At 41.3% G+C, this 24,932-nt stretch overlaps 6 protein-coding genes across 10 annotated transcripts in view; 3 read left to right on the top strand and 3 right to left on the bottom strand.

Moving 5' to 3' along the window:
* Positions 1-327: 327 nt before the first annotated feature.
* Positions 328-11,825, top strand: LOC103391192 (uncharacterized). Its single transcript, XM_017039173.2, has 12 exons — positions 328-464; positions 6,894-6,932; positions 7,365-7,532; positions 7,847-9,361; positions 9,445-9,537; positions 9,631-9,735; positions 9,825-9,934; positions 10,011-10,229; positions 10,308-10,470; positions 10,577-10,742; positions 10,989-11,083; positions 11,179-11,825. Exons 3-12 carry the CDS (start codon positions 7,376-7,378, stop codon positions 11,262-11,264), a joined length of 2,709 nt encoding a protein of 902 aa, XP_016894662.2. The 5' UTR covers positions 328-464; positions 6,894-6,932; positions 7,365-7,375; the 3' UTR covers positions 11,265-11,825.
* glod5 (glyoxalase domain containing 5) lies at positions 1,003-1,525 on the top strand. The gene is made up of 2 exons (XM_025063362.1): positions 1,003-1,230; positions 1,382-1,525. The coding sequence occupies exons 1-2, from the start codon at positions 1,003-1,005 to the stop codon at positions 1,523-1,525; spliced, it is 372 nt and encodes a 123-aa protein (XP_024919130.1).
* irg1l (immunoresponsive gene 1, like) lies at positions 3,059-5,821 on the bottom strand (the record flags this gene model as incomplete). The annotated part of the gene is made up of 4 exons (XM_025063361.1): positions 3,059-4,237; positions 4,746-4,951; positions 5,194-5,286; positions 5,606-5,821. Coding segments are annotated over 4 exons (1,443 nt in total), but the record flags the coding sequence as incomplete, so codon positions are not given.
* Positions 11,826-13,853: 2,028 nt separating the features above from the next.
* On the bottom strand, positions 13,854-18,705 carry LOC103391191 (uncharacterized). Its single transcript, XM_017039172.2, has 9 exons — positions 18,371-18,705; positions 17,076-17,189; positions 15,313-16,983; positions 15,063-15,162; positions 14,842-14,990; positions 14,640-14,752; positions 14,464-14,553; positions 14,249-14,371; positions 13,854-14,158 (listed from the first exon to the last, which is right to left on the bottom strand). The coding sequence occupies exons 1-9, from the start codon at positions 18,423-18,425 to the stop codon at positions 14,048-14,050; spliced, it is 2,526 nt and encodes an 841-aa protein (XP_016894661.1). The 5' UTR covers positions 18,426-18,705; the 3' UTR covers positions 13,854-14,047.
* A 698-nt stretch (positions 18,706-19,403) lies between these two features.
* Positions 19,404-20,976, top strand: LOC103391172 (ES1 protein homolog, mitochondrial). 2 transcript variants are annotated; one of them, XM_008327343.2, is made up of 5 exons: positions 19,404-19,439; positions 19,872-19,984; positions 20,082-20,253; positions 20,354-20,555; positions 20,659-20,976. In XM_008327343.2, the coding sequence occupies exons 2-5, from the start codon at positions 19,877-19,879 to the stop codon at positions 20,861-20,863; spliced, it is 687 nt and encodes a 228-aa protein (XP_008325565.1). In that variant the 5' UTR covers positions 19,404-19,439; positions 19,872-19,876; the 3' UTR covers positions 20,864-20,976. The 2 variants fall into 2 exon arrangements, with proteins under 2 accessions (XP_008325565.1, XP_024918655.1); XM_025062887.1 differs by lacking the exon at positions 19,404-19,439 and adding an exon at positions 19,648-19,687.
* Positions 20,977-21,240: 264 nt separating this feature from the next.
* Positions 21,241-24,932, bottom strand: part of LOC103391189 (TNFAIP3-interacting protein 1) — an 8,893-nt gene continuing 5,201 nt past the window's right edge. Inside the window, exons 4-8 of one of the 4 annotated variants that reach the window (XM_025062875.1) lie at positions 24,739-24,882; positions 24,600-24,645; positions 24,406-24,509; positions 24,011-24,136; positions 21,241-21,987 (exon numbers count right to left, since the gene is read on the bottom strand). In XM_025062875.1, the coding sequence (XP_024918643.1) occupies positions 21,745-21,987; positions 24,011-24,136; positions 24,406-24,509; positions 24,600-24,645; positions 24,739-24,882 (663 nt within the window). In that variant the 3' untranslated portion in view covers positions 21,241-21,744. Of the gene's footprint in view, positions 21,988-24,010; positions 24,137-24,405; positions 24,646-24,738; positions 24,883-24,932 lie in introns of all 4 variants that reach the window. The other 3 variants (XM_025062876.1, XM_017039125.2, XM_017039124.2) reach the window with 3 other exon arrangements.

The raw sequence follows: 24,932 nt of genomic DNA, 5'->3' as shown, positions 1-24,932 counted from the left end.
GCGTTTATCCATTTGGACCGACATAAAGGCTTGTGTTTTTCGACATTTGAGATTGTCTCACTCTTGTGCGGTGGGTGTTTCGCTGGGCGTGAAGAGAATATGAAAACCATACACATACATTATTCAGCATCTAGCGAGACTCCTGGGATCTTTTGTACTTCTACCTGTCTGCTTAAAAAGCAGCCGTTGGATGTGATTCCCTTTTCCTTTGTGAATTGTTGTTGTTATATTAATACACTCGTGTTTCTGTTCGACTATTTCCATTACAATATCTGCATCATAAAATATTCTTATCTCTCCTTTCTTAGGTTGTCTCCATCCAAACACCAAGATCTGTCAGATTGAAATCCCGCTGCCCGGTAGAGTTGAGCCACCTGGACCATTTGGTTTTGACAGTGAAAAGTGTCCCAGACACCATCAGCTTCTACACCGCTGTCCTTGGCATGGAAGCCATCACTTTCAAGGTACATTAATTCAAGGAACATTAGGTTCTTTCCATGGACTGGAAACTGAACCAGTTGGATTTCTGACTAAATAATAAAGTTCTCTCAGACAGTAGTATTGTAACCGAGTGAAACATACAGAAAAATTATGGCTGTCAATTGATTAAGGTTTTAATTAGATTAATTAAAGGGTAGCCATGGATTAATCATGATCACAATTACTCACAATTGTCATTGTCAGCCCCATCCAGCCAACCAGGACTTATTACAAAAAAAGTTAATATACAGTTTGTTAAATGATGGCAATAATAATTTAAAAAAATAAAATAAATACAACCTCTTGACAATACATACATTTATACTAATTTGAAAAACATTCAGTGATCAATTAAAAATAAACATCTTAAACAGAAAGAAACGAATCTACACTGAACAAAAATCCATAAATATTAGTTGAAATCTTAAATCAATTATAATGGAAGATTAGTTCAAAGAAATTGCTCACAAAAGCCAAAAAAACGTCCATTTGAATTAGTCTGGTGGATAGAACGTCCACTAGATGGCAGACTTTGATATGGAATCAGCCACCTCGTTTGCAGACCGTGCATTCAAAGAGCTCTGCATTTTAAAGGGGAACCGCAAGGCTCTGGGATTTGGCAAACAGAAATTGAACCTTCACCAACGTGGTCAGGAGTTTGAGCCCAAAGCCAAGCATCCGACCTGTGGCTCTGCGGACCTGTGCCTCATCACCACCACCCCGCTGACTACAGTCGCTGCTCACTTGAAGGTACTTCACTCAACAACAGCATGCTGCTCGGAATGAAAATGGCCAGTCCTTAATCCTGTTAGCGGTCTGCCGTGAAAACCACTCCACGTCTGACTTGACTCTGGATGATGAAGATGCCACTGCGGTTTGTGACTCTTCCTCTTCTCTGCAGGATTGTGGAGTGAAGATAGAGGAGGGACCAGTGGAGAGGAGTGGAGCCATGGGTGCCATCATATCTCTGTACTTCAGAGATCCAGACCACAACCTTATTGAAGTGTCAAATTATAACCAGTCCACACCAGCCGGGTCTTGTTGACTGCTATAAAACCTTGAAGAAGTACAGGAAAAATATACAGTACATGGGCCGTGCAAAACCAAGTTATCTTTAGTACTTTGACTTAATGAAAGCCTGTGTTTTTATGTGACTTATGTAAATAAAACTTGTATAAATCTGACTAAATGAGTCATTTTTAATCTTTTTAAACATGAATCTAATTTTCAAATACATTATTTCACATGTAAAACAATTAAAACCTTCATGCTCACTCCAGAATGTACTTCCTGGCTTCTGCTAATGCTAATGCATTAAAGCTGCTGAAGCTAACCATCGACAGCAACAATCAGAACTGAGCTCTTATTTTCCCACTTTGTTAAAACACTATAATAATGAACATACACAGTCCAATAACTAAGAGATGACCTCACAGCTTCTGTGAACATAATACGGCGGCCATATTGAAGGAGAAACTGCAGTAAAATACTGAGGATCGCAAACACCACGTATGTTTGTGAACCTGTCAATCAGTTGTGGAATTCCCAAAAGTTTTCAGGAATTAGATCTTTTATCGTCAATGTTTCTTTATCTGCATTTCCTATTTCCTCTGATGACTACATGTTATTGTATTCATCATATAATTCAGGGTGGTGACATTATTGCACCATGGCTGCCATTCCACTGAAGCCTTTTTTGAAATGTTTATCTAAAGATGAAAGTCTTTTCCCACACGGAAACATTTTGAAGTAAAAACAAACAGAATGGCTAACCATTAGCCTTCTGCGCTCATTTAATTATTTACCAATGTGTATTTATCTGCGCTCATTTAATTATTTACCAATGCTAGCCTTGTGTCTAACAACCGTAGGTGATATGTGCCGCTGAGCTGTTGTCCACTGATGCTAATTCAAACGTTATCTGCATTGTGCTGTTGCCACAGGTGATCAGTGATGGAAACTTATGTTTGAATACAACATTACAGCCAACACAGCATTAAAGTTTGATTAAAAATGAATGCCGTTTGCTGTGGTGGCTAGCATTGTGGAATTATTTTGGTGATTTCCTTTTCCCCCAATCATCCGATGTTTCCCAATCATCCAATTTCTTAAGAATAAGGTAGACCTTGAAGTCATTTACTATTAATATTTCCTGTCTACAGTTAAACTATTGTACATTTTATTTTTATCTATAAAAGTTTTGCCTAGGGCCTGATAATTTCCATGGTTACGCCTTCCTCTTGTGTACTCTTTCTCGAAAACATGCTACGAACTTTTTGTTTTATTGACGTAGTGAAGACAGTCTCAGTTAGAAGATTTTTTTGAATTATTTTCTGAATTAGGCCTCTCAGGTTTGTCATGTGACTGTTGCCCATTGATGTGTGTGTGAGGATGTGGTGTTGCATGTTTGCGGAGGTGGGAGCGCCCCGTCATAATCTTTTTTGTTTTCTGCAACTGCTTGATAATTAATTTACTGAACTACTATTTGTTTTTGGTGTCAAAACCTTTTGTAATCAATAAACCAATACTAGATAAATAATAAATAATAAAAAAATGGTTTAATCTTTGTTAAAGTTTATTTTTATTTTACAAGACACATATATTACATCGTTGTTAAAATAAATTTAAAGAATCAAAATCCCTTTAAATACAAATCTGGACAATTCATTTTCTTTTAAACAGATGCACAACATTACTGTAGTTACATTCATAACATTTCATTTCCCAAAGCTGACTGATTGCCAAGTTTCAATTTCTGTATTTACAATATTAACTTATTTGTGTATAAATAACATAATCATTATAGATACATTTGCTTTACGTCAGCTTTTATTGCAGTTGTCTCAGTAGAACACCACAGTCTCCGATTTTGTCCAACTCCTCCACCACATCTATCAACATCTCCACCTTCTCTGATGGTAGCACCATCCCTGCGTTGCTTCTAAACTTCTTTGCCAGGCTCTCATTGGTCAGAGGGTTACGCCAGTGACCGTAGAAGGTGTCACAGCGTGCCGTTAGAATGTATCCGCCAGCAAGTGTCACCTGCACTTCGCTGTACATGCTGTTGAAATTGGCTGGGTTGTCACAAGGATGCTCGAGACGAACGCGACCGAGCAGAGCCTGCAGCTCGGGGCGTTTCATGGAGGCCGGGGTGAATGACCGCACTGTGACCTCACCGTCGAGGAGAGCGCTGCAGGCGTTGAACTGGAAGGAGTGGCGTGCCTCGTGCTCCGACTCCGGGAAAGGCCGGTTGATGTACTTGGATTTGGGGACTCTCAGCAGGATTTCCTGGATCTGAGCTGGGAGGGTGGGACCGGCGTTGACTTCTATGAGACGCTTCTGGATGGAGGCTGCAGCGTCTGCCACCCAGTGCATGCCTAGATGGGCGGGGAAGCGCTTGAAGCCCATGTCTTGTTCCTCTAGCAGGAACACATGGCCGTCGTCACTGGGTGACTCTAGATGCTGTGATGCGTAGTCTTCGTAAAAGGCGCTGAAGCCTGACACCCCCGCCACGTCGTCCAGGATGAGGGCGCTGCCCTTTAGATCTCGGGAGGCCAGCAGAGCCGCCTCCAGACCCAGACGGGATGCGTTGCCGATGTGGAGGGGCTTAGACTGAGTGGCCGCATTTGCCATGGGGGCTCCTGACAGAGAGGCGGCGATGGCCAAGGCGTGACTGCACTGGGTGGGATTGAGGGACAGGAGTCGAGCACTGGCAGCTGCACTTCCCATGGTTCCTACCACAGTGGGAGGGTGGAATCTGGTGATGTGTGAGAGAGAGAAACCATAGGTCTGGTTAACCTGAAGAACATTTTCTCAGTCAGAGCTACTGTTTGTAGAAACAGCTTCTAATTCACACTGTTCTCGTCTCTGGGGGAACACTGTATTCCATGGTGTGAATAGAAACAGATTTTTGAGAGCTTTGAATCGACGAGAAAAAACAAAAAAACACACATTATGCAGAGGGTCATTGAACTCGCCAAATTGATTCCTGTGTGGTGTGATGTTTTACTTTGCACGATTAATTGTGCTAACAGCTCCCACTGGGCCTCTGCTGCCCTCTGCTGTCCCTAAGATGGACATTAAAAAACACATCTTTCACAGCTCATTGACAGCAACAGCTCTCTGAACGACAAAGTCCAACCTTGGTCTCTGTCGACCCGTGTGGATGGTTTGTTTACCATGTAGAATAGGAATAAAAAATGTTTTTAAGAAGAAACTAACTCCTGGAAATTAGTTTCTTCTTTGATGTACAAACAGGCGTTCACCTCTTGGGGATGTTGCGGGCCTCGTTGGAGAATCTCATCAGTCGCCCCTGGATCTCGATGCCCACGTTGAAAGCCAGCATCAAGTCCAGGCCGCTGGGTTTGCTGTTTGGCGGCATCATGTCACTGAGCGCTAACAGAGCTGGGAGGACTGCTCCTGAGGGGTGAGTGGCAGGATGCCACGTGTCATCAAAGTCCATTGAATGAGTCTGGGAAAAAAAAGATTCAACAATTAGAGTCAAATGTGGAAATGAACTTGACATTGTGATAGTGTGACACAGCAGTGGAAATCCAATTTGGGAGGGTGAAATTTGGCATTTTCATCAACCCTTCCTGAGGTTAACTGTCCAGACTGTAAAGTGTGGAAATAATCCAGTCTGAATCTATTTGTAATTTTCTGGTGTCCTTGTTTAAATGGTGACACACAGCTGTTCCAACCCGTTTCACTCACCGCCACTCCGTTGACAAAAGCAGCCAGTGTTGGCGAGAGTTTGGTTCCCTGGCGTCCGTACACAGAGCTGGTGTCGTCAGGAGCGTACATGCACTGAGAGGGGAAAGACGGAGACGGGTAAACAAGGATGAGCCACTAGGCTATAAAAAGAAAAATTCAGTCAAAGAACTTCCCTGGACAGAGGCAATAAACATGACATGACCAGTTAATGTTGGCCAAATGAGTTTCCTTGTGAGTGTTGGCTGTAAAAACACCTGTTACACCTCCTTAGTTTATTCTTCAAATCTTCACATCATTCATCACCACTCCTGCATTTGTGCGGATTAAGGCGGACTGTTTATCCTTCAGCTGTTTCCTTTTATTAACTCCACACCTAATCGCAGATTAAATTACTTTTGTTCTCCTGCCTCACCTGGCAGTGCTGCAAAGCCAGTCCAAACACTTCTGTTGTGCTTCCAATGAGTCCAACCCCAATGCTGTCCAGCACCATTCTTTTGCTGCGCTGCAGAACTTTGGGGGACAAGTGCTGGGGCTTAATGTCACTGATGAACTTCCCAAAACTGGCCGTGACTGTTTCCTCTGGTGCCGGCTGCTTTAAGACTGCAGGAGAAAAACAGGAGCGCAGTAGACGTGATTAAAGTTACAAAGCAAAGGAAGTATTTGAATCTGAAGTCGGAGTCAGATTGTACCGTTTACCTGCTAATGCTGACGTGTGCATCCCTCTGACAGCCCAGGGTGTTCTGAAGGTTTTCTACCAAATACAGAGCATGGATTTAAAATATGAATATGTACTTCAGACATCTGTTATTGACTTTTGTTTTACAATACACCAGTTGTTTTTGCTTTGAATCATAGGTGTAATATACAGTATATATATATATATATATGCCAACATAAATACACATATATGTGTGTATATATATACATACATATACACATATATGTATATATATAGATTATATATACAATATATATTATATATGTGTATTATATCTATGTATATATATTATTTAAAAAGTGTCAAATATTGGTGGGCATTTTATGGCAACATTCCGATAAAACTCAAAATAATTAAAAAGAAAACATGTTTAAAGAACTTTTCAATAGAGATGGAGACTGAAAATGGATTTCCAAATTTTGTTGATAAATTTTGTCTCTGGTAAAAAGTGACAAAACAATTCAGTCTTTTAAAAAAAAAGTCTTTTTGCATATATACATCCATATATACATCCATATATAAATCCATATATACATCCAGTTTTCAGTTCAGTTGGTGCTGTGATATTTTCCTGGGTGGAGAGACCCTCACCTGCAGTGTGGAGATCATGGCTTGTCCTGTCTTTGTTCTACTTCTTTTCCTCTGGAGTTTCTGTGGTCGACAGGTTGTCGGAGATGCTGATGCTGTTTTGGATGTACAGGGCAGCCTGTATATATAGTCCTGGAGTCACAATGACCAGTGATACCAGCCGTGGGCTGGGAATAAGGAAGAGGTCATGTTGTCCACACCCCAAATCTCTTCTGGGAATTAAGGAGGAATTTCCAGTGGTCCATCGTTGCCGTCTTCAGTTATGTTGATCCGGCAGGAAGAAAAGGAGTATTACCTGATTTATATAACTGTGAATTCAGTTCAGGTTGCANTATAGACTCCTCCTACTCCAGAGTAAAGACTATTTAAAAAACAAACTTTATTCCTTCTTCAGAACAAGTCAACAGTTCATCTGTGTGAAGATCTTCAACAGGTAAGAGGTTATGATTTTTCAAAGAAGAACTTTATTACAAGTTTTGCAATTATGGTAATTATTAGGTAAATAAATGAACTTGATTAGGTGCTTTTTATGACTGATATCTATGCTGAATATTTAGAATAAAAAATACTGATGTAAAATATGTGCATAGTAATGGTATTATAGAGAAAAAAAACGGTTTGGTAGTAAATTGTTTCTCAGTATCAGTGTCACAATTTACTACAGTGTCACATTTCCTGGAGTTGAGCCATAGTTTTGTTATGTAAGAAATCATAGAGAGATAAACCTGAGACAGTACAACCATACTGATACGGTCACGTTTTATCATCGACGTACGAGCTTTGCTGTTTAAATATTTATTTGATATAATTTCTCTATGAAGAACGACTCAACATTCACTGAGGTTCCTGTTCTTTGTTGTCCTAGTGTTGGACACGATGACATCACCAGAGGGATTCCCAGCCAGTTTCTACAGTGAACCTGGAGTTTTGGGATTGTTGTCCAATGGGATCAGTGCGTTCCTTGTCCTTCTGCAGAACTTCAACGCCGCCAGGACTGGAAACGCCCCGGTGGAAGTGGAAAACATCCTTGCAGGTTAGCACTATACAATATTTTAAAAACTTAAAAAGAAAAAAAAAAAGGATTTAATGTACGGCTGGCGTCTAGTACTAGTACCATGTATGTTATATATATATAAGTGTCATTTATATAAATATATATATACACATATACACATATATACAAATGTATGTATATATTTATATATATGTACAATATATGTATATCTATGTGTATTATATGTAATAATTAAGGTGATATTACAGGTGATGCTTTATTATGTTTTGTTTTTTGCCATTTCTTCCTTTTAAATAATAATAATCTTATTTATTTATTTATTTTTTTCCTAGGGGTTCACCTCATTCTGATTGGTGGTATTTGTCAGCTGGTGGCAGGACTACTTTCCTTCAGAAAGTACGACCACCTGAGTGGCACCGCCTTCATCGGCTACGCTGCTCTTTGGGCCAGTTACGGCTCCACTAGAATCTTCTTTGGAGCCTTAGACCAATCTCCAAACGCTGCTCCGTATGAGTCAAACCTAACGACCAATCTGTCTCTGTCCACGAACACCGTGAGCAACAACTCCCTGTATTCAGCCCTACAGCCCCCAGTGTGCTACCTATGCCTGTCCATGAAAGAGTCGGCCATCGCCGGCCTGGTTCCCTACATTCTCCTGTCCTTCCTCCTAGCCTTCTGCTCTGCCACAGTCAACTACATCATGCCGTTTGTTTTTGGAGCCATCACTGCCGCCCTGATTTTCGAAGCAGTGAGTCTAGTTTCTGGCTCCTGGGCTCTGGTGGTGTCGGGGGTCCTGGAGTTGCTCATCCTGATCTTTGCCATCTATGGTTCATCGGTGCTGCTGCTCAAAGGTCTGACTCAGCGTCTCATTCTCAAAGGCTTCGGTACGCCTCTCTTCAACGTCCTTCTGCTGGGGACCGCCAACTCTGCCGGAGCGCAGAGTGGCGGACAAGAGAAGAAGAAAAACACCAAATATGCCGAACCCATGGCTCTGGGTTTCTTCTGTGACACGATCGCTCCCTTCATTTTTGCCTTCTACAGCTTCGGGTATATCAAAGCCTTCGGTTTAGGAACTGCTTGGGTCTCGATCATCGCAGCTGCCCAACTGCTCTCAAGCTACTACGCTCATCTGCGACAAGATGGCTACCACACGACCAAGTTTGGTCTCCACGCCACGTACTGGCTGGTGAAGGCGTGGGATGAGTTCGTGGTGTCTGTTCTCACAGTGGACAGCGGCGAAGTGGACGCCGGGAGGGAGCCCATGATTGGGAACTGGTTCTTTGTGGTGGCAGGTTTGGTGCTGTGTGTGGCCAGCCTAAACATGGACGTCCTGGAACTGATCCACAATATGTTCTTTGTCCTGCTGACGGTCTCCACCGTCCAACAGATCCCTCTCCAGGGTTCCTACATCTTCTTCGGCGTGGCCTGCTCCCTCTTCGCCGCGGTCTCCCTGTACGGTACCTTCTCACGCCTCATTAACACCATAGCAGAGAAGTCTCTGATCCCCGTAGGCCCACAGCCCGTCTCCACTGAACGCCTACGGAAAGCTTTCACGTGCTGCAAACATAAACCGAAAGGACAGGAGGTAGTGCCCCCCACAGGCCAGACGTCAGATCCTCTCTTCTACATATCCAACGGGCTGGCGGCCTTCTCGGCTCTCCACACAAATGTTTCGAGCTCGAATCCCTCTTTCCTTCACCTGACTGTGCCGTGGGTTCTCATCTCTGGGGCCGTCGTCCAGGTCTACGTCGGCCGCCTGCAGGTTACAGACAGTGGCCGTTTCGGGTCGGTCATTTCATCCGTCTACGTGGCAGTTTGGGCCACCTGGACCTGGTTCAGGTTTGGAGGTACATCCGTACGTGTAAACATGCTCTCATGAAGACCTGAGATAAAAACAAAACACAAACAAATGATGAGGTTTTTATTCCAGGTCAGCTGTTGAATCTCTCCCCTGAAGCCTCCTATGGTTTCGCCGCTGGAGCCGTTGCATTCTTGGTTCTTAATGTTTTCGTCATGTTGATCGGTTCGTCATGTTTTCTAAAATAAATATGAATCCCATATTTTTTAACATGTTCTACATTCTTTTGATTGATTCCATTTTATGACTTTATCCCAGCTGCCGGCAGGAACATGACTCTGCTGCTCCTGACCACCGTCATGGAGGTGTTGCTGGTTTGTTTCCTGTTGTCTGCGCTGCAGCGACTGCCCTACGAGCTGGAAAGTCAGCGCTGCTTTGTTTTTATAAACATTATTTTGTAAAGTTTTTATCTATGGAAAATAAAAAAGTTCAAACTGATGTCCTTCTTCCAGTGGCCATGCTTGCTCTGTTTTCGACTGTTTGTGCGTATGGAGCTCTGGCGTCACTGGTGAACGTCGTCTTCTCCCAGAGACTCCTGCCGCTGGGTCCTTCCATGTTCCAGGTTGGTATCAGTCGAACCAATCAGTCTGTGTCAGAAATCCAGTGTTTTTTTACTTCCACGCTCTCATGCTTTTCAGGTTCTTTCGAGGTGTGGCCTGATTCTGGAGAACGAGAAGAAGGAAACGTCTCCGGAGCCGCCGTGTCCTGTCGCTGATTCCAGACTCACCAGTGGCCTCCTGAAGATCGCTGGTCTTCTGGAACAAGGCAGAGTGTGTGGCATTCCCACGGACACGGTCTACGCACTTGCCGCCTCCTGCAAAAATCCACAGGCTATAGAGAAGATCTACAACATTAAAGTGAGAACCAGAAATAGATCAGAACCTCCTGCCTTTGCTGAAACTCATCCTCCTGTCGTTTTTTTTGGTTGATTGCAGGACAGACCAGCAGAGAAGCCCGTCTGTATCTGCATCTCCAGTTTGGAGCAGCTGGTAGCGGCCGAGCCTCCCTTCAGTCCTCTGCTCTGGGAGTTCATGAGGAATGTGTATCCTGGTGGAATCAGCTGCATCGTCAGCAAAGGAGACTGGCTGTACAAACTGGGTAAACTGGGCCGTAGGAGCTGAGTTTAAACACCATGATTTCATTTAGGATTCAAGTTTGTTTGTCAAAAACAAAAGTATTTCTTTTTTTCTTTTGTTTTTTACAGGAGTAGGCCCAGCCTATGACCGCGTTGGTACCAGGGACAGTATCATGATCCGCGTTCCAGACCACACTGTGACTGGTCACCTTTGTGACGTGACTGGACCCCTTGCTATTACCTCAGCCAATCCCAGTGGGGAGGCTGACAGCACTCATCACACCATGGTCATCGAGTAAGGGACTCTTCATGAAGATCTCCTATCTCACCTCACGTCATGCCATTTTATCATCTCGTCTAATGTCTCTCTTTCACTCCATCTCATAGCATTTCCCCTCCTTGATTCTCATCTCTTTTTATTTCCAAATCTGTTCTCATCTCATTTTATCTTCATCTAATGTTCATCTTCTCTCATCCATGAGCGTTTCATTTTTTAACTTCATTTCCTCTTACTCATCTCATCATGTTGTGTTGCCCTCAGTCGACTCGGACACAAGATCCAAGGAGTCCTTTGCGACGGTTACTCAAATGAAGCCGTTGCTTCCACTGTGGTGAACTGTCTGAGGATTGATGAAGGTACGAGACACGTTTCCTTCTGCACTCTCTCCATAATTCATCTCTTTTTTTTTTTTAAATTTCCTCCAGCTCAGGTCTGTATTTCTGTCCCACAGGGGTCATCAGTATTCTGAGGGAAGGCTGCGTTCCTGCAGTAAAAGTCAGGCAGATCTTTGAGCGAGTGAAAAACATGACACCATGATCTTCACCTCACATCATCTGTTCTGTGAAGAACTGAAGAGCTCTGTGGGAACGAATCCTAATGAAAATGAAGATTTGTGAACATAAGCCATGGGATGTTGATGTTGTTGTTGTGAAAATGCAGTAGTGGTGTGTAAATGTATTTATTGTAACCAGGTGGATGTTATATCAGTATCATCTTTATTTATATTATGTACAATAAAAGCTTAAAACCAAACAGACGTGTTGATGGATTCACTTCAACAAATAATTACATTTAAACTTCGAGACGAGGAAATAAAAAATATATAATCAAGTGTCGGGAAAACATGACTTTCTGCCAGTAATCATCAACTGGTTGCTTGCAGGCAGAATCTGAACCGTGACTGGATTCCAAAATAATAATGTCACATATTAATGTTAGACAAAGAGTGTTCATAAACATTCTGGCCCATAATAAGGATTTATGAAGATTGACCTTGATAATCTACATACCTTAATATGAAAAAAGAAAAAAAAAATTTTTTTTCTGTATATAACTACAACAGAAAGACAAATGTCAACACATACACGTTGTCCTCAACGACCTTTTCCCCCTATTTCCTCATTTTTCTCTTGTTTCCCCCCTGCTGCAGATGAATGCACTCTCTGAGTCTGAATCTGCTGGTTAAAGTCACATGTTGCCTCTACTGTTGAAAATTCTTGGTCATTTAATGTATTTTCATTGGTTTGAAAAATAAAATATATAAAAACGATTTCATTTATTAAATTGAAGTCCAGGATGTAATGAGAAATAATGTTTTGTTATTCTAAACCAGTAAAATACATTAACTGGATTTCCTTGATGACCTTCGCACTTGGATGGTTGTGTAATGGTTGTATTTCTTTGTCCACGTCTGGACAATAAAGGAGTAGGAAACCAATACAATGGGTCATCAGAAATTATAAGGATATATTATGAAGATTAACATTTACCAAATAGTACATCCTTATTGGATTTTCTTCAGTGCTGCACCATAAAAACTATGTACGGTGACCGTTAGGAAGTGTCTACACCTTCCTTATTGTTTAGTGTATGACAAATCCCACGTACCTTAGTTTTCACGTAACCTCATGGAGTTCCCCGTTTAACAACCATTTTTTATATCAAACAAGGAAACTGCGACAATTGATTTTTCAGGAATCCTGTGAAAAGTTCCTGGAGTTCGTCATACTAACACAATACAGTAGCTTGACAAGGAGTTAACGTTAATGAATGAAAACCTCATCAGTCCAGTCTGACTCAGTGGACAGATTGTCTTTAAATGAAGTAATTTATTAATTATTTCACAGCAGCCTGGTACCAAATGAACTGGTCCAGGAGTTTGGACCTCTGACCTCGGTGGGCCCAAACATGGTCATGTTCATTTTAAAACATTATCCCATTCTGTTAGCATCTTTTTAGCATGTGGAGGGACAAAAAGGCGGTCAATGCTTTGAGGGGTGGCCATCAGTTGGGCCCCCCCTTGGCCCCACCACTGCCACTGGCAGCATTTCTATGCTCATACGACACATCAACCTTGTACAGCCATAATACTTTGGGGTGAAAACCAAACCTCTGTTTTCTGACCTCATCTCTTTGTTTGCAGTAGAAATTAAACATTTCTAAATGTTTCTAAAATAACAGCGAACACAAGCAGGAAGTGTTTATTATAATTGCACGTTCAGGAAATCTGTCAACGGAGGAGGAGGAAGGAGCAGTGAAGGAACAATACAAGATTCTGTTACTGGTGGTGACACCATGTCTGTCTAGTCATCAGTGATTAGCTACTATAACAATACGGACCTAAGCCACTAACTTACCTAATGTTTTGACTGAGAATGAGTTATAAAATGTATGACAAATGATAAAATTAAAAACTTCAAATGTATTTGTCAACTTTAAAAATGAATCAATGAATGGAATATATTATAATCTTTCGTTTTTATTTTTATTTTTACCATACAACCTTTCCTAAGACAAGGTTCATGTGTTTTGTTTGTTTAAAAATATTTTTTAAAATTAATTGTATTTTTAGTGGAATGGGTGACTACTACAGTAATAAACAAATAAACATGGTTTTGTTAATGGACTTTTAACATGTATAAATATGTGTATGTATATTATCTATTATATTATATTATATTATATTATATTATATTATATTGTTAATTTACTTCAAATCCAAAGAAATGCATTTTGGTATTCTAGTATTTCATGTTCACTCATATAGAGTTTTATGTGGCTTTGAAGATATTCTTTTCCAGGGAAACACGTACGTTCCATCTGATGTTGTCTGTTTCAACAATATGAGTTTTGACAATTTTAGGAATGATTTATCCCGATTAATCATGATTAATCCTTATTGATCATGAATAATCCACAGCTACATGAAGTTGGATTAATCCATATATATGTATATATCTATATATATATGGATGTGTATTTATATTTATATAATGTATATACTGTAATGTGATTTGCCTTTATTTATTTATTTAAACACCTATTGATATTTTTTTATTGCACCAAACCAATATATTTATTTTATTGAAGCATTTCAGGCACAGTAGATGTAATTAAATTTATTCTTTTAATTTCCACATATTGCAACAGTTAACACATTTGTAATTAAATGCAGAAAATACATAACAAAAAAACAAGAAATAATTCAATTACAGAATTAAAACTTATATACTTTACAGTAAAAAACTTTTTTTTTTTCATCATGTTCATTAACAAGATTTTTTTTTTCACTGGGAACTACAGTTCCATCTGTACACCTCTTATGAACCGAGGTCGTCCCTTGAATCTGTCGGTTCTGCCTCATCCTCAAACGCTGGGTTGTTCTGCCCTCGTCTGTGTTTCCTCTGAACCTCCTCAAAGATCTGAAGAACCTTCCGGGTGAACAAACAAAGCATGTGACATCAATTTGAGGAAGAAGCTTGAATTAAATACGAGAGAGAAAACAAACGTCAACGTTTTACCTTCGACTTAGGAATGAGGCCCACTCTGAAGAAACCGATCTGTCCCGCCTCGATCTTGGTGCAGTCGACCACAGTGGACGCGATGTTCTCTGGGGACGGGCCGTCACACAGAACACCGTCCACCTGAACAAGAACAAGTACATATAGTTTATTTTAAAATATCGCTAATTGCTTGTATATAATATCTTGTATTTAATATTTAATAATGTATTTACCTTGTCTCCTAGTTTGGCGTAAACCTGGTTGTGGTGAGTTGTGTCGGCCTCGCCCGTAGGATTGGCAGAAGTTACAGCAATCGGTCCCACCTACGGGGATTACAAGTCACTGCATCAGCTGACATTACTGCCCGCAGGGTTGTTTTGACCCTGGAGGAACGTTCTTCAGGCCTCACCAGATTCATGAGGTGGGTGGCCACGGCACAGTCTGGGTTTCTGAGAGCAATACTTTGGGGAGTACCGATGTGTTTGGCAGCATCTCCCAAACCGAAAGCCTCCATCCACGGACCTGCGTAAGGAAGACAATTCACCAGCATGATGGATGCTGTACACCCCGCTTCCAGCAGGTGGCACATTGACACCAAATTGACACCCTACCTCTGGGTATAACCATGCTAATAGAGGAAGGCCAGGCCGCCTCCATGAAGTCCAGCAACAGGGGACTCAGCAGGTGGCGCACCGGCTGCAGCTGCGCGATGGAGGAGATCCACATGGACATGGGTCGATCCTGAGCCTGTTTCTTCACACTGAAGACAGTCATTGGTTTTTTAGAAACATTTTTTGTAAATGTGGATTATTATATGGTTATAAAAACTCACTTGTAAGCTTTGACAACCGCATCAGGCCTGTTGCACGCAGCCACCAGCACATAGACGGTGTCAGTAGGCATTCCACATATGCCACCGTTCTGCATGATCTCTGCAGATGTGTCAAAGGAAAAGTCCAAATGAATTACCGTATTTTCCAGACTGAGTCGCATGTTTTTCATCCTTTGGCTGAGCTTGCGACTTATACTCAGGACTTATACTTATATATTAAAATAATGCAACTTCTTCTGCTCAATCTCACCTGCAATCTGATGGACGGAGGAGACCTTACGAGCTGGAAGGTGTGGACAGACTTGAGAGCCTCCCCCGACTCCACTTAGTTTAACCAGGGGTCTTCCTAAAGGGATCTGCGGGGACTGGAAGGTGCTGTTGAATATGTGGCCCAGGAAACAATAAAAACTGACCAGACCGAAAATGACGGTGACGCCGATGTCATAGCCGTAAGGCAGAGCATCCACTGCGTCCAAAAGGAAGCTAACGAGGATGAGCTGGAAGGTGAAGGTGTAGACGAACCAGGCAGCGTTTAAGAACAAGGCTGCAGCTGTCACTAAACAGTTGAAGAGCATAAAGCTCATGACGCCAACGGCCACATTGAAGCCTCTGGTATCCCCGTACAAACCCCCGTATCGTGTCAACCCCCACACGCTCCACATCATCCCGTAGAGGATAAAAACCGTGCTCTCGAAAGTTTTACCACGAGCAAATGCTACTGAGCCGCAGAGCAGCTGGAGCACCCCGCCAGCCACCACCACCCAGGGCAGAACCAGCACCGACAGAGGACTTTGGTCCCGGGCGGTAGCTGTGACAGCAAACGCTGCCAACACGTTGCAGGCATGGCCCAGCACCTCCGCGTCGGCATATTTAGAGTAGCCCAGGTGGGGTGTATGCAGCTCTTTATCATGTTCCCTGAGACTAAGACCCTGCATCCTGTCAACTAAAGCCTTGAAATAGCCTTGACCTGTGGGGATCTTGGTTCCTGACACCATGTTAAATGCAGTAACTAAAAGCATTATGGCAGAGACAACAAACATAGCCGCCTGGACACCTTGGGTTCCTGCTTGATGGAAGCCTTGAGGTTGGGCTGCGATGGCAATGCAATAAACTCCAAAGAAGGACCGGTGGAGTCCCTCCAGTAAACTCTCCTGACAGCTGAACAGGGCCAGGATGAAAAACAAGACAGAAAACACAACAGGGAAAGGAACTGCAGACAAAGGCTGTATTGAGTAGAAGGACAAGAGGGCGCTATAACCCTCTGCAAATTTTAACAGAGCAGTGAAGCCGTAAAAAGTGGCGGCGAGTGTGTCCATAGCTCTGTAACAGACGGCACAGACGCCGAGCTGGACGACACCGGCCGTCCACAGCCACGGGACATGTCCAGTGGACAGCCGAGGGACCACACCTAACAGGGGACAGGCGATGACGGAGGCCGACAGCAGGTTCATCACCAGACCTACGGAAACTGCATCACTGCTCCTCTGGTCCTGATCTCTGTTCAGTCCAGTTTTTTTTGTCAGACTAATTCCCGGAGGCTTCACTTTACCCTGGGTAATAATGGAGAGCAGGTGTCCAAAACCATAGTAAACACCAACCAGACAGACCAGGAGGTAGTTAGAGGCCATGGCTGACTGACAGTCAGCAGACAGACTGGAAATTTGATGGGCACATGCTAGGCTAATCCCAACAGCTAAGACACCAAACACTACTTTCTTTAGAAAAAGTTCAACGATGCCTATGATGAGCAGAGCCAAGGTAAACGCTGCAAGACCAGGGACCAGGGACGCCCTGAGCTCTGTGGGCTGCACCACTTCCTGTCCCACCAGGATGTAAACAAGACCGGAGCCACACCACAGAGCAGAGACAGTCAGGCACAGAGACGAAAACAGCTGAGTGTGGGACAGACTGTGACAGACACCTGTGGACGGAGAGACGGAGACGGCAGGTTATACTCAACCAGACACAGACAAACATACGGACATAAACAAAGCAACATGGGACATAACTGACCTGTATATGCTAAGAGGGCTGAGATGATGAGAAGCAGAATGCCCAGTGCATTGTGGGGGATGAAGTCTTTGTCTGGGGAGCTGGCATAGCCGTTCACCAACAGCAGAAGAGAGCCTACAAGTACAAACAATTCATTTTACGGAGTCACCACCCTGAAAATGAAATCATGTGCAATCAAAGGCCATTGAACACAGACTTGGAATCGAACCCACAACCTTTAGTTAAAAACTAACAATATTATCCACTCAACAACAGGTGGAATGTCCCAAAGATTTGTTTATTTCATTTCTTGTTCGTGCGTTTTGTTATACAGATACCGAAACCCTTCCGTAACAAAATATAAGACGACATAAATATATAAAAATATATATAGACAACATTCAGATGGACAATATTCAAACACAAAACATTCATGGATGTATTAAATTATATTAAAATAAATGGCTTTATATATGTATATATATTTAAATATATATTATTAAAAAACAAGTAAATCAACCACATTAATGCAAACGTTTGCTAAATTAAATATATATTTAATTTAGCAAACGTTTGCATTAATGTGGTTGATTTACTTGTTTTTTAATAATATATATTTAAATATATATTATTAAAAAACATGTAAATCAACCACATTAATGCAAACGTTTGCTAAATTAAATATATATTTAATTTAGCAAACGTTTGCATTAATGTGGTTGATTTACATGTTTTTTAATAATATATATTTAAATATATATTATTAAAAAACATGTACATCAACCACATTATGGCAAACGTTTGCTAAATTAAATATATATTTAATTTAGCAAACGTTTGCATTAATGTGGTTGATTTACTTGTTTTTTAATAATATATATTTAAATATATATTATTAAAAAACAAGTAAATCAACCACATTAATGCAAACGTTTGCTAAATTAAATATATATTTAATTTAGCAAACGTTTGCATTAATGTGGTTGATTTACTTGTTTTTTAATAATATATATTTAAATATATATTATTAAAAAACATGTAAATCAACCACATTAATGCAAACGTTTGCTAAATTAAATATATATTTAATGAAGTATATGTTATGTTTACTTTCACTATTGCTGCTGCTACTAATTTCACTACCACTCACAGTAATAATAATAATAACAATAATAATAATAATAATAATGTTTTTTAAAATGACAATAATATTACACATTAAATCATATCAGCAACATTTGTATTTCAGATTTATTTATTATTGTGGTCGAAATTTAAAACAAAAATAAAAATTATTAGACAAAATCACAACATACCAGCAGCGATGCCCAGGACGCCCACAGAGACGTGCGGAGAGCGACGCTGTGTCATGACTGCAGTGAGTAAAGCGAAGGTGACGCTGCGCTTTATACCCGTGCTGTGACGTCAGCACGTCGGCGAGAGAAACCTGAGAGTGGACAGTAACGCCTGTAGAGGGAAATAACACAGAGCGGAGACAGAAGCTGCTTTTATAATCTGTCCTTTCAGCCTCGGCGGCCCCTTCACACCCACTCGGAAATGTTGCAACTTTGGAAGTATTCAGGAAAGTAACACGCTGATTTATATGTATCTGTAAATTTCTAGATATATCATATATAACATAATAAGAGAGAAATTCAAATGAATTATAATTTAATTCATCGCAATACAAGTACTTTAATATTTGCCACTTTATACTTGGAAATAAAGGTGTCAAAAATGAACAATATTAAAAAAATGAAATGAAAAAAACGAATTTCACAGAAATAGATTACGTGATTAAATTTGTGAAAAGAGAATAATTATATATAATATATAATAAATAGAAAGTAGAATAAATAAAAACACTTGTGATACTTGTGACATAAATACATATTGTACAAATGTAGCAAGCAAAGCTCTCTCTCTCTCTCTCTATAAACTTTATACACTTTTTTCAACCAACAATTAGGTGAAGATTGAGGGACAGATCCTACGTGACACGGCCCATCAATGACATGGTCGTCAGTCCATATATGGACACAAAGAGCGCTCATACCTTTCTTCTTTTTTCTCTTCTTATTTCATCTTTACAGTATTAATCTTCTCACTGTAACTCGCTCATCTAAAGTGCCAACTTCACCTGTTTATCCATCAATAAATCAGCTGTGCAATGTGATCATGTTAATTGTTTGAAACACCTTCAGTTTGGAAGGACTTGATGACATCATCAACTGCCTCCAGGTTTCCAGTAAGGTGTGTGGCATAATCCCTCCTGGGAGGCAGCTACTGTGGGAGGAGACAGGAGAGAGGAGGAGCAGGAAGTCCAAGACTATATAAAGACTCCGACCTCAGAGCTCCACTAACACAACAGTGAAGACAGTGAAGGTAAGGCAGACAATTTCAAATTTACACCTATTCTAATATAGTTTAATTTAAAAAACTGAATCTGAGGTCAGGTGCATAGTCTTGCATTTATCAAAATCTTTTATTCCAGAAAGTTTTTAATAGATTTTGTTACTTCTCATTACTTAGGGTAGCCTTGTTTTTACCAGCAGCAGCAGCAGGAGGAGAAGAAAACTGTCGTGTCATGTAGGGATGTAAATGTTTAATGTTAACAACAACAACAACATCAGGTGATCACAGATCAGTGACCGAGGAATGGATTAAGACAGAAGTGTGAATTTGTGATCACAGATCAGTGACCGAGGAATGACAGAAGTGTGAATTTAAAAAAAAGAGAAGATTTTGAGGTTCAAATAATCTCTACACTGATGTACTCCCTCTGTCTCACCCACTCTGTCTCACCCTCTGTGACAGAAGTCATGGCCAAACGTGTTGCTGTCATCCTCTCCGGCTGTGGTGTCTACGACGGCACCGAGGTCCACGAGGCCTCGGCCGTCCTCGTCCACCTGAGCCGTGCAGGAGCCAAGGTAACGCAGCAGAGCAGTTCAACTCTTCTGCTTCTCTGTATTTACAGTTCATCCACCTCACAAACGTCACAGAGTTTAACACGGTGTTCTCCCTCAGGTGCAGATGTTTGCTCCCAATGCGGATCAGATGCACGTTGTCAACCACTGTGAGGGGAAACCGACAGGGGAGAAAAGAAACATCCTGCAGGAAAGTGCACGCATCGCCAGGGGTGAGGTGACTGATCTGGCCAAGATGGACATGTCAGCTTTTGATGCTGCGATCATCCCAGGTGAGGGGAGGCGGCTTCTTCACCACTCTTCACTTTTTCAACTTTCATTTTATTAATTTACAACTGCATATGCTGAAGAGATCTTTTCTGTTTTCTCCAGGTGGCTTCGGCGTGGCTAAAAACCTCAGTGACTTTGCAGTGAAGAATAAAGATTGCACTGTTCAGCCCCAAGTGGAAAACCTCATCAAGACGTTCCACAAAGCCAAAAAACCACTGGGAATGTGTTGCATTTCTCCCGTCCTTGCGGCTAAAATCCTGCCTGGATGTGAGGTGACCGTGGGGCAGGACAAAGACGGCGACAAGTGAGTGGAGTAATGGATTTTCTTACTAAAAACTAAACTGGGTTCTCAGTCTCTAACCCTGGTCTCTGCCTCTCCCCCCTCTGTGCCCCCCTCCTCCCCTCAGGTGGCCTTATGCTCAGACAGCAGGTGTGGTAAAGGAGATGGGCTGCAAACATGTGAATAAAGATGTGGACCAAGCTCACGTCGACGTGAAGAACAAGCTGGTCACCACCTGTGCTTTTATGGCCAATGCTCCCATTCACCAGGTGTTTGATGGCATCGGGGTCTTAGTTAAAGAAGTACTGGAGCTGGCTGCTACTGCGTTTTAACTCTTTGACTTTTTTTACTGTCATAAAGCATTGTGCTGTACCTTTAATTAATAATTGAACTTTATATAAGAGATTTTTGTTTGTGATTTTCAATAAATCAAATATCAAAGTTAGGCTTTACTATGGTTGTTTTTCTCAACTAAAATAATGCATTTTAATTTACAAATGATCATTAGTTAATACTAAATATGCATACATAGAAATAGTAACATGATATTATAAGCATTATGTGATTTATCTAAGGATTTGTGCAAATATATTCATTTTAGCAAAAAATGGTAGAGATGTATGAAAAAAGTTCATTATTTTTTTTATATTTGTAAAATTAAACAGATTCATTTATTTATGTGTCTGCCTTCAATAAACTGAACCCAGAATTCATCAGCATTAACAAAACTTTTTTATCAAGTGTACTGACAATTTCAGAGATAACAAGTTGTCACAGTTCAAATCATGACATTATATTAAAAAAAGAAATTCTCTTTCAATGTGTATCATTTATTTTGTATTTAATAATTTGAACAGGTAGAGAAGGTGTGAAGTGCTACTCATTATCAGTGTCCAAAAAACAAACAAATAAACAAAACCCCAAAAGACTTTACTTTATTTATACTTTTATGATTAATTTCATTCAGTAAAAGCTGTTGTATATAAATAAAACTATATCGAAAAATATATTTCTAGAGTCTGTAAATAAATATAAATCAAATGTAACAATATGTTACATGTACAAACCATATTTTTTTATTTTCATGCTACCTTCATTTAGTTAGCATCTGTTAGCATTAACAGGCTGATAAAGAATGGGCAGATTTATAAAAAAAAAAAGCTTATTTTATTGATTCGTGATTTTTTTTTATGATTATCATTCAACAGTTGCTCTACTTCGTTTTTCTCCAGTCTGACTCTTTGTCATTGCTGGAACGTTTGGGACTTGGAGGTTGACGCGCCTTTCTTCTCTCCGCGCTTTGTGACCTTTTGTCGTCTCCTTGTGGCTGATGTGCGTTATTACATCGGTGGACGAGCATTGGATCCTTGTTTGGATGCGTTTTCTTCAACAGCAGCCTCTGTAACACCTGCTTGTCAGACCGCTCTCTTCGGAAATCATCTTCGTACACTTTCAGCTGTACGGTAAATAATGACAAAATTGTTAAGATGATTGGATTAAAACTTTTTCACCAAAGTTGTTTGTTTTTAAGTTAAAATATGCGTGGTTAGAAAAAAGAAGCAAACGCCAGGTCCTAAAAAAATACTTTTTTTGTATTTTTGGATCTACGATACATATCGTTTTTGTACGATAAATATTTCCTTTTTACATGTAAGATTGACAAATAATTAGAAAAATCCCATGATGTTTACATCAATTCATTTGACCCCTTTAATCCCATTCATTAGCGCGTACCTACTGCGTTTGTTTATACTCATCACCTCACGTGCATCGCTTCAGCCAATCAAAGCACGACCTCGAACCTGAGGAAGCACATTGTCAAAACGTAGCGCGTGCAGCAGGGGAAACTTCACAGTAGATAATTATATACACGGCATATCACGGCGTGTTTATATTGGTCACTTATCATAATAATTTAAATACGGTCATTTCAGACCGTTGCTACAATACTTCAACAAATAATATTCTGACAACGTTGAGCAACGGTTAAGTTGCTCAAGAGGGAAACTTCTCCAAACCCCAAATTACTGCTGCAGGTGAAGAAGAACCTCTGGGCAGCGACTGTGCACCTGACGCGTGCACTAGCCTTAGAGGAGCTTTGAGTGGCAGAAATAGTTTGTTTAATAACAGTATTATGTAAACAATATTAGCGTCGTGAAGCGTTCGTTTGTCTCCACCTGGTGTCACAACCGATACTACCATGTCAGAGGGCAGCCTCGTGTTTGGGTCATGGTCGTGGACTTGGGGAAACTATCGAAGGTGATCCGGTTCACTTGAATCAAAGTCAGTGAAACAATTCAACTGGATCGTCCGAGTCCGATGACCGGTTCGATGCAAAGATTCGATTCATCGCCCAGGAGTTTGAGCAGGAATAAAGCACAGACTTCAAACTGCAACAGAGATACCACCGGGACTGGAGCCGAATCTGCACAAATCAATCTGAAGACACTGCTGGTCAGAGGTTTATCAGCAACCAGCGCCGCCTGCAGTTACCCTAAAGGTAAGACATGTTATTTATATCTTTATTGATGCCAGCCTGGGCTTTAGTTGTTATTTTTATGTTGCGTTACATGTGAAACTTTGTGTGAGTTCTTATTTATTTATTTTTTTTATGATTGTGGACATGTGTTCGCTTCTTAATGACGTTGATTTACGGTTGTGGACGGAAGAGACTGACGGTTGAATATTGTGTGTTTAGTGTGTGATGGAGCAAAGGGCAGATGTACTGCATATGATGTGGTAGTGGGTTGTTGACGTCATATTTTGAATTTCATTTCGGGGTCATTTGCTGTGACCGCTGAGACCATTGTTGTGATTGAGAGCTACACATCATTTTCTAAATGTTGAAGCCTGGTATATTGTTGGTCAAAACATGGAATCGGTCCCTTGAAAATAAGCTTGACTCTAAAAAAAAGTTTGTTTTGCAGCAAAATAAAGATCCTTGAATATTCTTCCAAGTCCTTTCAGGATTATCTAGATAGATATAGAAGAGAGCATTGTTCCTTATAATTTGGTCGCCTCTGTAGCTGGATCTCTCTCCAGTTCTGCTTGTGTGGGACAAATTTGTCAAATCAGTCACCAAAGTGTGTCCCATGAATCAACAGTCTCACAGTAATGAACTGAAGAAGCTTCAAATGCAATTTTGGGCATGTGCTTTAAAAAAGTGTGTCCCATGAATCAACAGTCTCAACAGTCTTTGTGCTTTAATTTTGTCTTTCACCCAAACTTTTGACCTATTCCTTTTAGTTTTCTTTTTTTGCAAAGTATGATTTATTTTTTGTGCTTTAATTTTGTCTTTCTCCCAAACTTTTGACCTGTAGTCTCTCCCTGCTCTTGGCTGGTAGCACCAGGTTTTCTCATAATTGTTTTTCTACCTAAACTTATTAACTTTCCTGCACCTTAGTCTGTGTCTGAGCTGCAGAAGTGTGTAACTTTTTTTTAAAGTTTATCATCATTGGTAGTGATAGGTCACAAAATACCTGTTCTTGCAGTAGTGCCACCTGGTGGCGCATCTCCTCCCTCTTCTCCCTCAGCCTCCGATTCTCCTCCAGTGTCTGTTTGTGGTCCTGGTGCTTCGTCTGATACTCCTCTTCATAAATCTGAGTCTGCTGACACAAGACATCACCGTGACACTAAATCAAAGACATATTTGGGATGTGTTGATACAGTGGTTTCCCCTCCGTCGACAGCGATAGTCTGTCAGAGCGTACCCAGAGCCGCCACTTGGAGGCGTTATTTACCATCTGTTTCAAGTCCCCTTCTAAGCATTAAGCAAATCTTCCCCTGGCAACAGTAACTTGACATCAGTTCTGCCTCAGTCCCGTCAGACGTGAGGACATTTTTTTTTTTTGCTCGTAAGTAGAGAGCAGCTCACCTGACACCTCAGCGCCTCCAGCTGCTCCTTTAGATCCTGCACTTCTTGCTGGGTGTCGCCCAGTGGGGCACTGGTGCCCTGGCTTCTCCCCAGCCCCCTTGCCTCTGCACATGAAGAAGCAGGTAAAAAGGGTGAGGAGGAGTTGTATTGAGAGAAGAGGCTGGGTGACAGGTGGGGCCCGGGGGGAGGGTTACCAGTGGGGCATGACAGAGTGCCATTCACCGCGCCTCTGAAGCTGCCCTGAGAGGAGACAAAGTGATGATTGACACAGGAGTCACAGAGAAAAAAAGTCCTGAGTGAATATTTTCATACTGATGAGGCTCATCCACTCACTGACAGCTGCGCTACCTGTTTGGCAGCAGAGGCGGCTCTGTCGGGGGGTGGCGTCCTTCTCTCCAGCATTCGGATGTATTCCTGCAGCTCCTGGTTTTTCCTCAGCTCCTGCATCAGAGCTTGTTCGTAATAGTCCTTGGCGCTCTGCAGGGAAAAAGGTCAACGTGTTAAAATGTAAATTCTTGATCTAATTT

Source organism: Cynoglossus semilaevis, chromosome 15 (genome assembly GCF_000523025.1).
Source record: "Cynoglossus semilaevis isolate Cse_v1.0 chromosome 15, Cse_v1.0, whole genome shotgun sequence".
In the NCBI taxonomy this organism is placed as follows: Eukaryota; Metazoa; Chordata; class Actinopteri; order Pleuronectiformes; family Cynoglossidae; genus Cynoglossus; species Cynoglossus semilaevis.
Note: the sequence above shows the minus strand (reverse complement) of the source record. Positions and strands in the feature narration are given on the sequence as shown.

What these genes read in the sequence shown, in the direction of transcription:
- glod5 (XM_025063362.1), top strand. Translation starts at nt 1,003, where the DNA reads ATGGCAGACTTTGATATGGAATCAGCCACCTCGTTTGCAGACCGTGCA. An exon ending in CAGTCGCTGCTCACTTGAAG is followed by an intron (nt 1,231 to 1,381) that starts GTACTTCACTCA and finishes TCTTCTCTGCAG; the next exon opens with GATTGTGGAGTGAAGATAGA.
- LOC103391192 (XM_017039173.2), top strand. Translation starts at nt 7,376, where the DNA reads ATGACATCACCAGAGGGATTCCCAGCCAGTTTCTACAGTGAACCTGGA. An exon ending in TGTTTTCGTCATGTTGATCG is followed by an intron (nt 9,538 to 9,630) that starts GTTCGTCATGTT and finishes ACTTTATCCCAG; the next exon opens with CTGCCGGCAGGAACATGACT. An exon ending in AGAAGATCTACAACATTAAA is followed by an intron (nt 10,230 to 10,307) that starts GTGAGAACCAGA and finishes GGTTGATTGCAG; the next exon opens with GACAGACCAGCAGAGAAGCC.
- LOC103391191 (XM_017039172.2), bottom strand. Translation starts at nt 18,425, where the DNA reads ATGACACAGCGTCGCTCTCCGCACGTCTCTGTGGGCGTCCTGGGCATC. An exon ending in CTCCGTCCATCAGATTGCAG is followed by an intron (nt 15,163 to 15,312) that starts GTGAGATTGAGC and finishes ACACATCTGCAG; the next exon opens with AGATCATGCAGAACGGTGGC. An exon ending in ACGCCAAACTAGGAGACAAG is followed by an intron (nt 14,372 to 14,463) that starts GTAAATACATTA and finishes GTTCTTGTTCAG; the next exon opens with GTGGACGGTGTTCTGTGTGA.
- LOC103391172 (XM_025062887.1), top strand. Translation starts at nt 19,663, where the DNA reads ATGTTAACAACAACAACAACATCAG. An exon ending in AACAACAACAACAACATCAG is followed by an intron (nt 19,688 to 19,871) that starts GTGATCACAGAT and finishes CCTCTGTGACAG; the next exon opens with AAGTCATGGCCAAACGTGTT. An exon ending in CAGGACAAAGACGGCGACAA is followed by an intron (nt 20,556 to 20,658) that starts GTGAGTGGAGTA and finishes TCCTCCCCTCAG; the next exon opens with GTGGCCTTATGCTCAGACAG.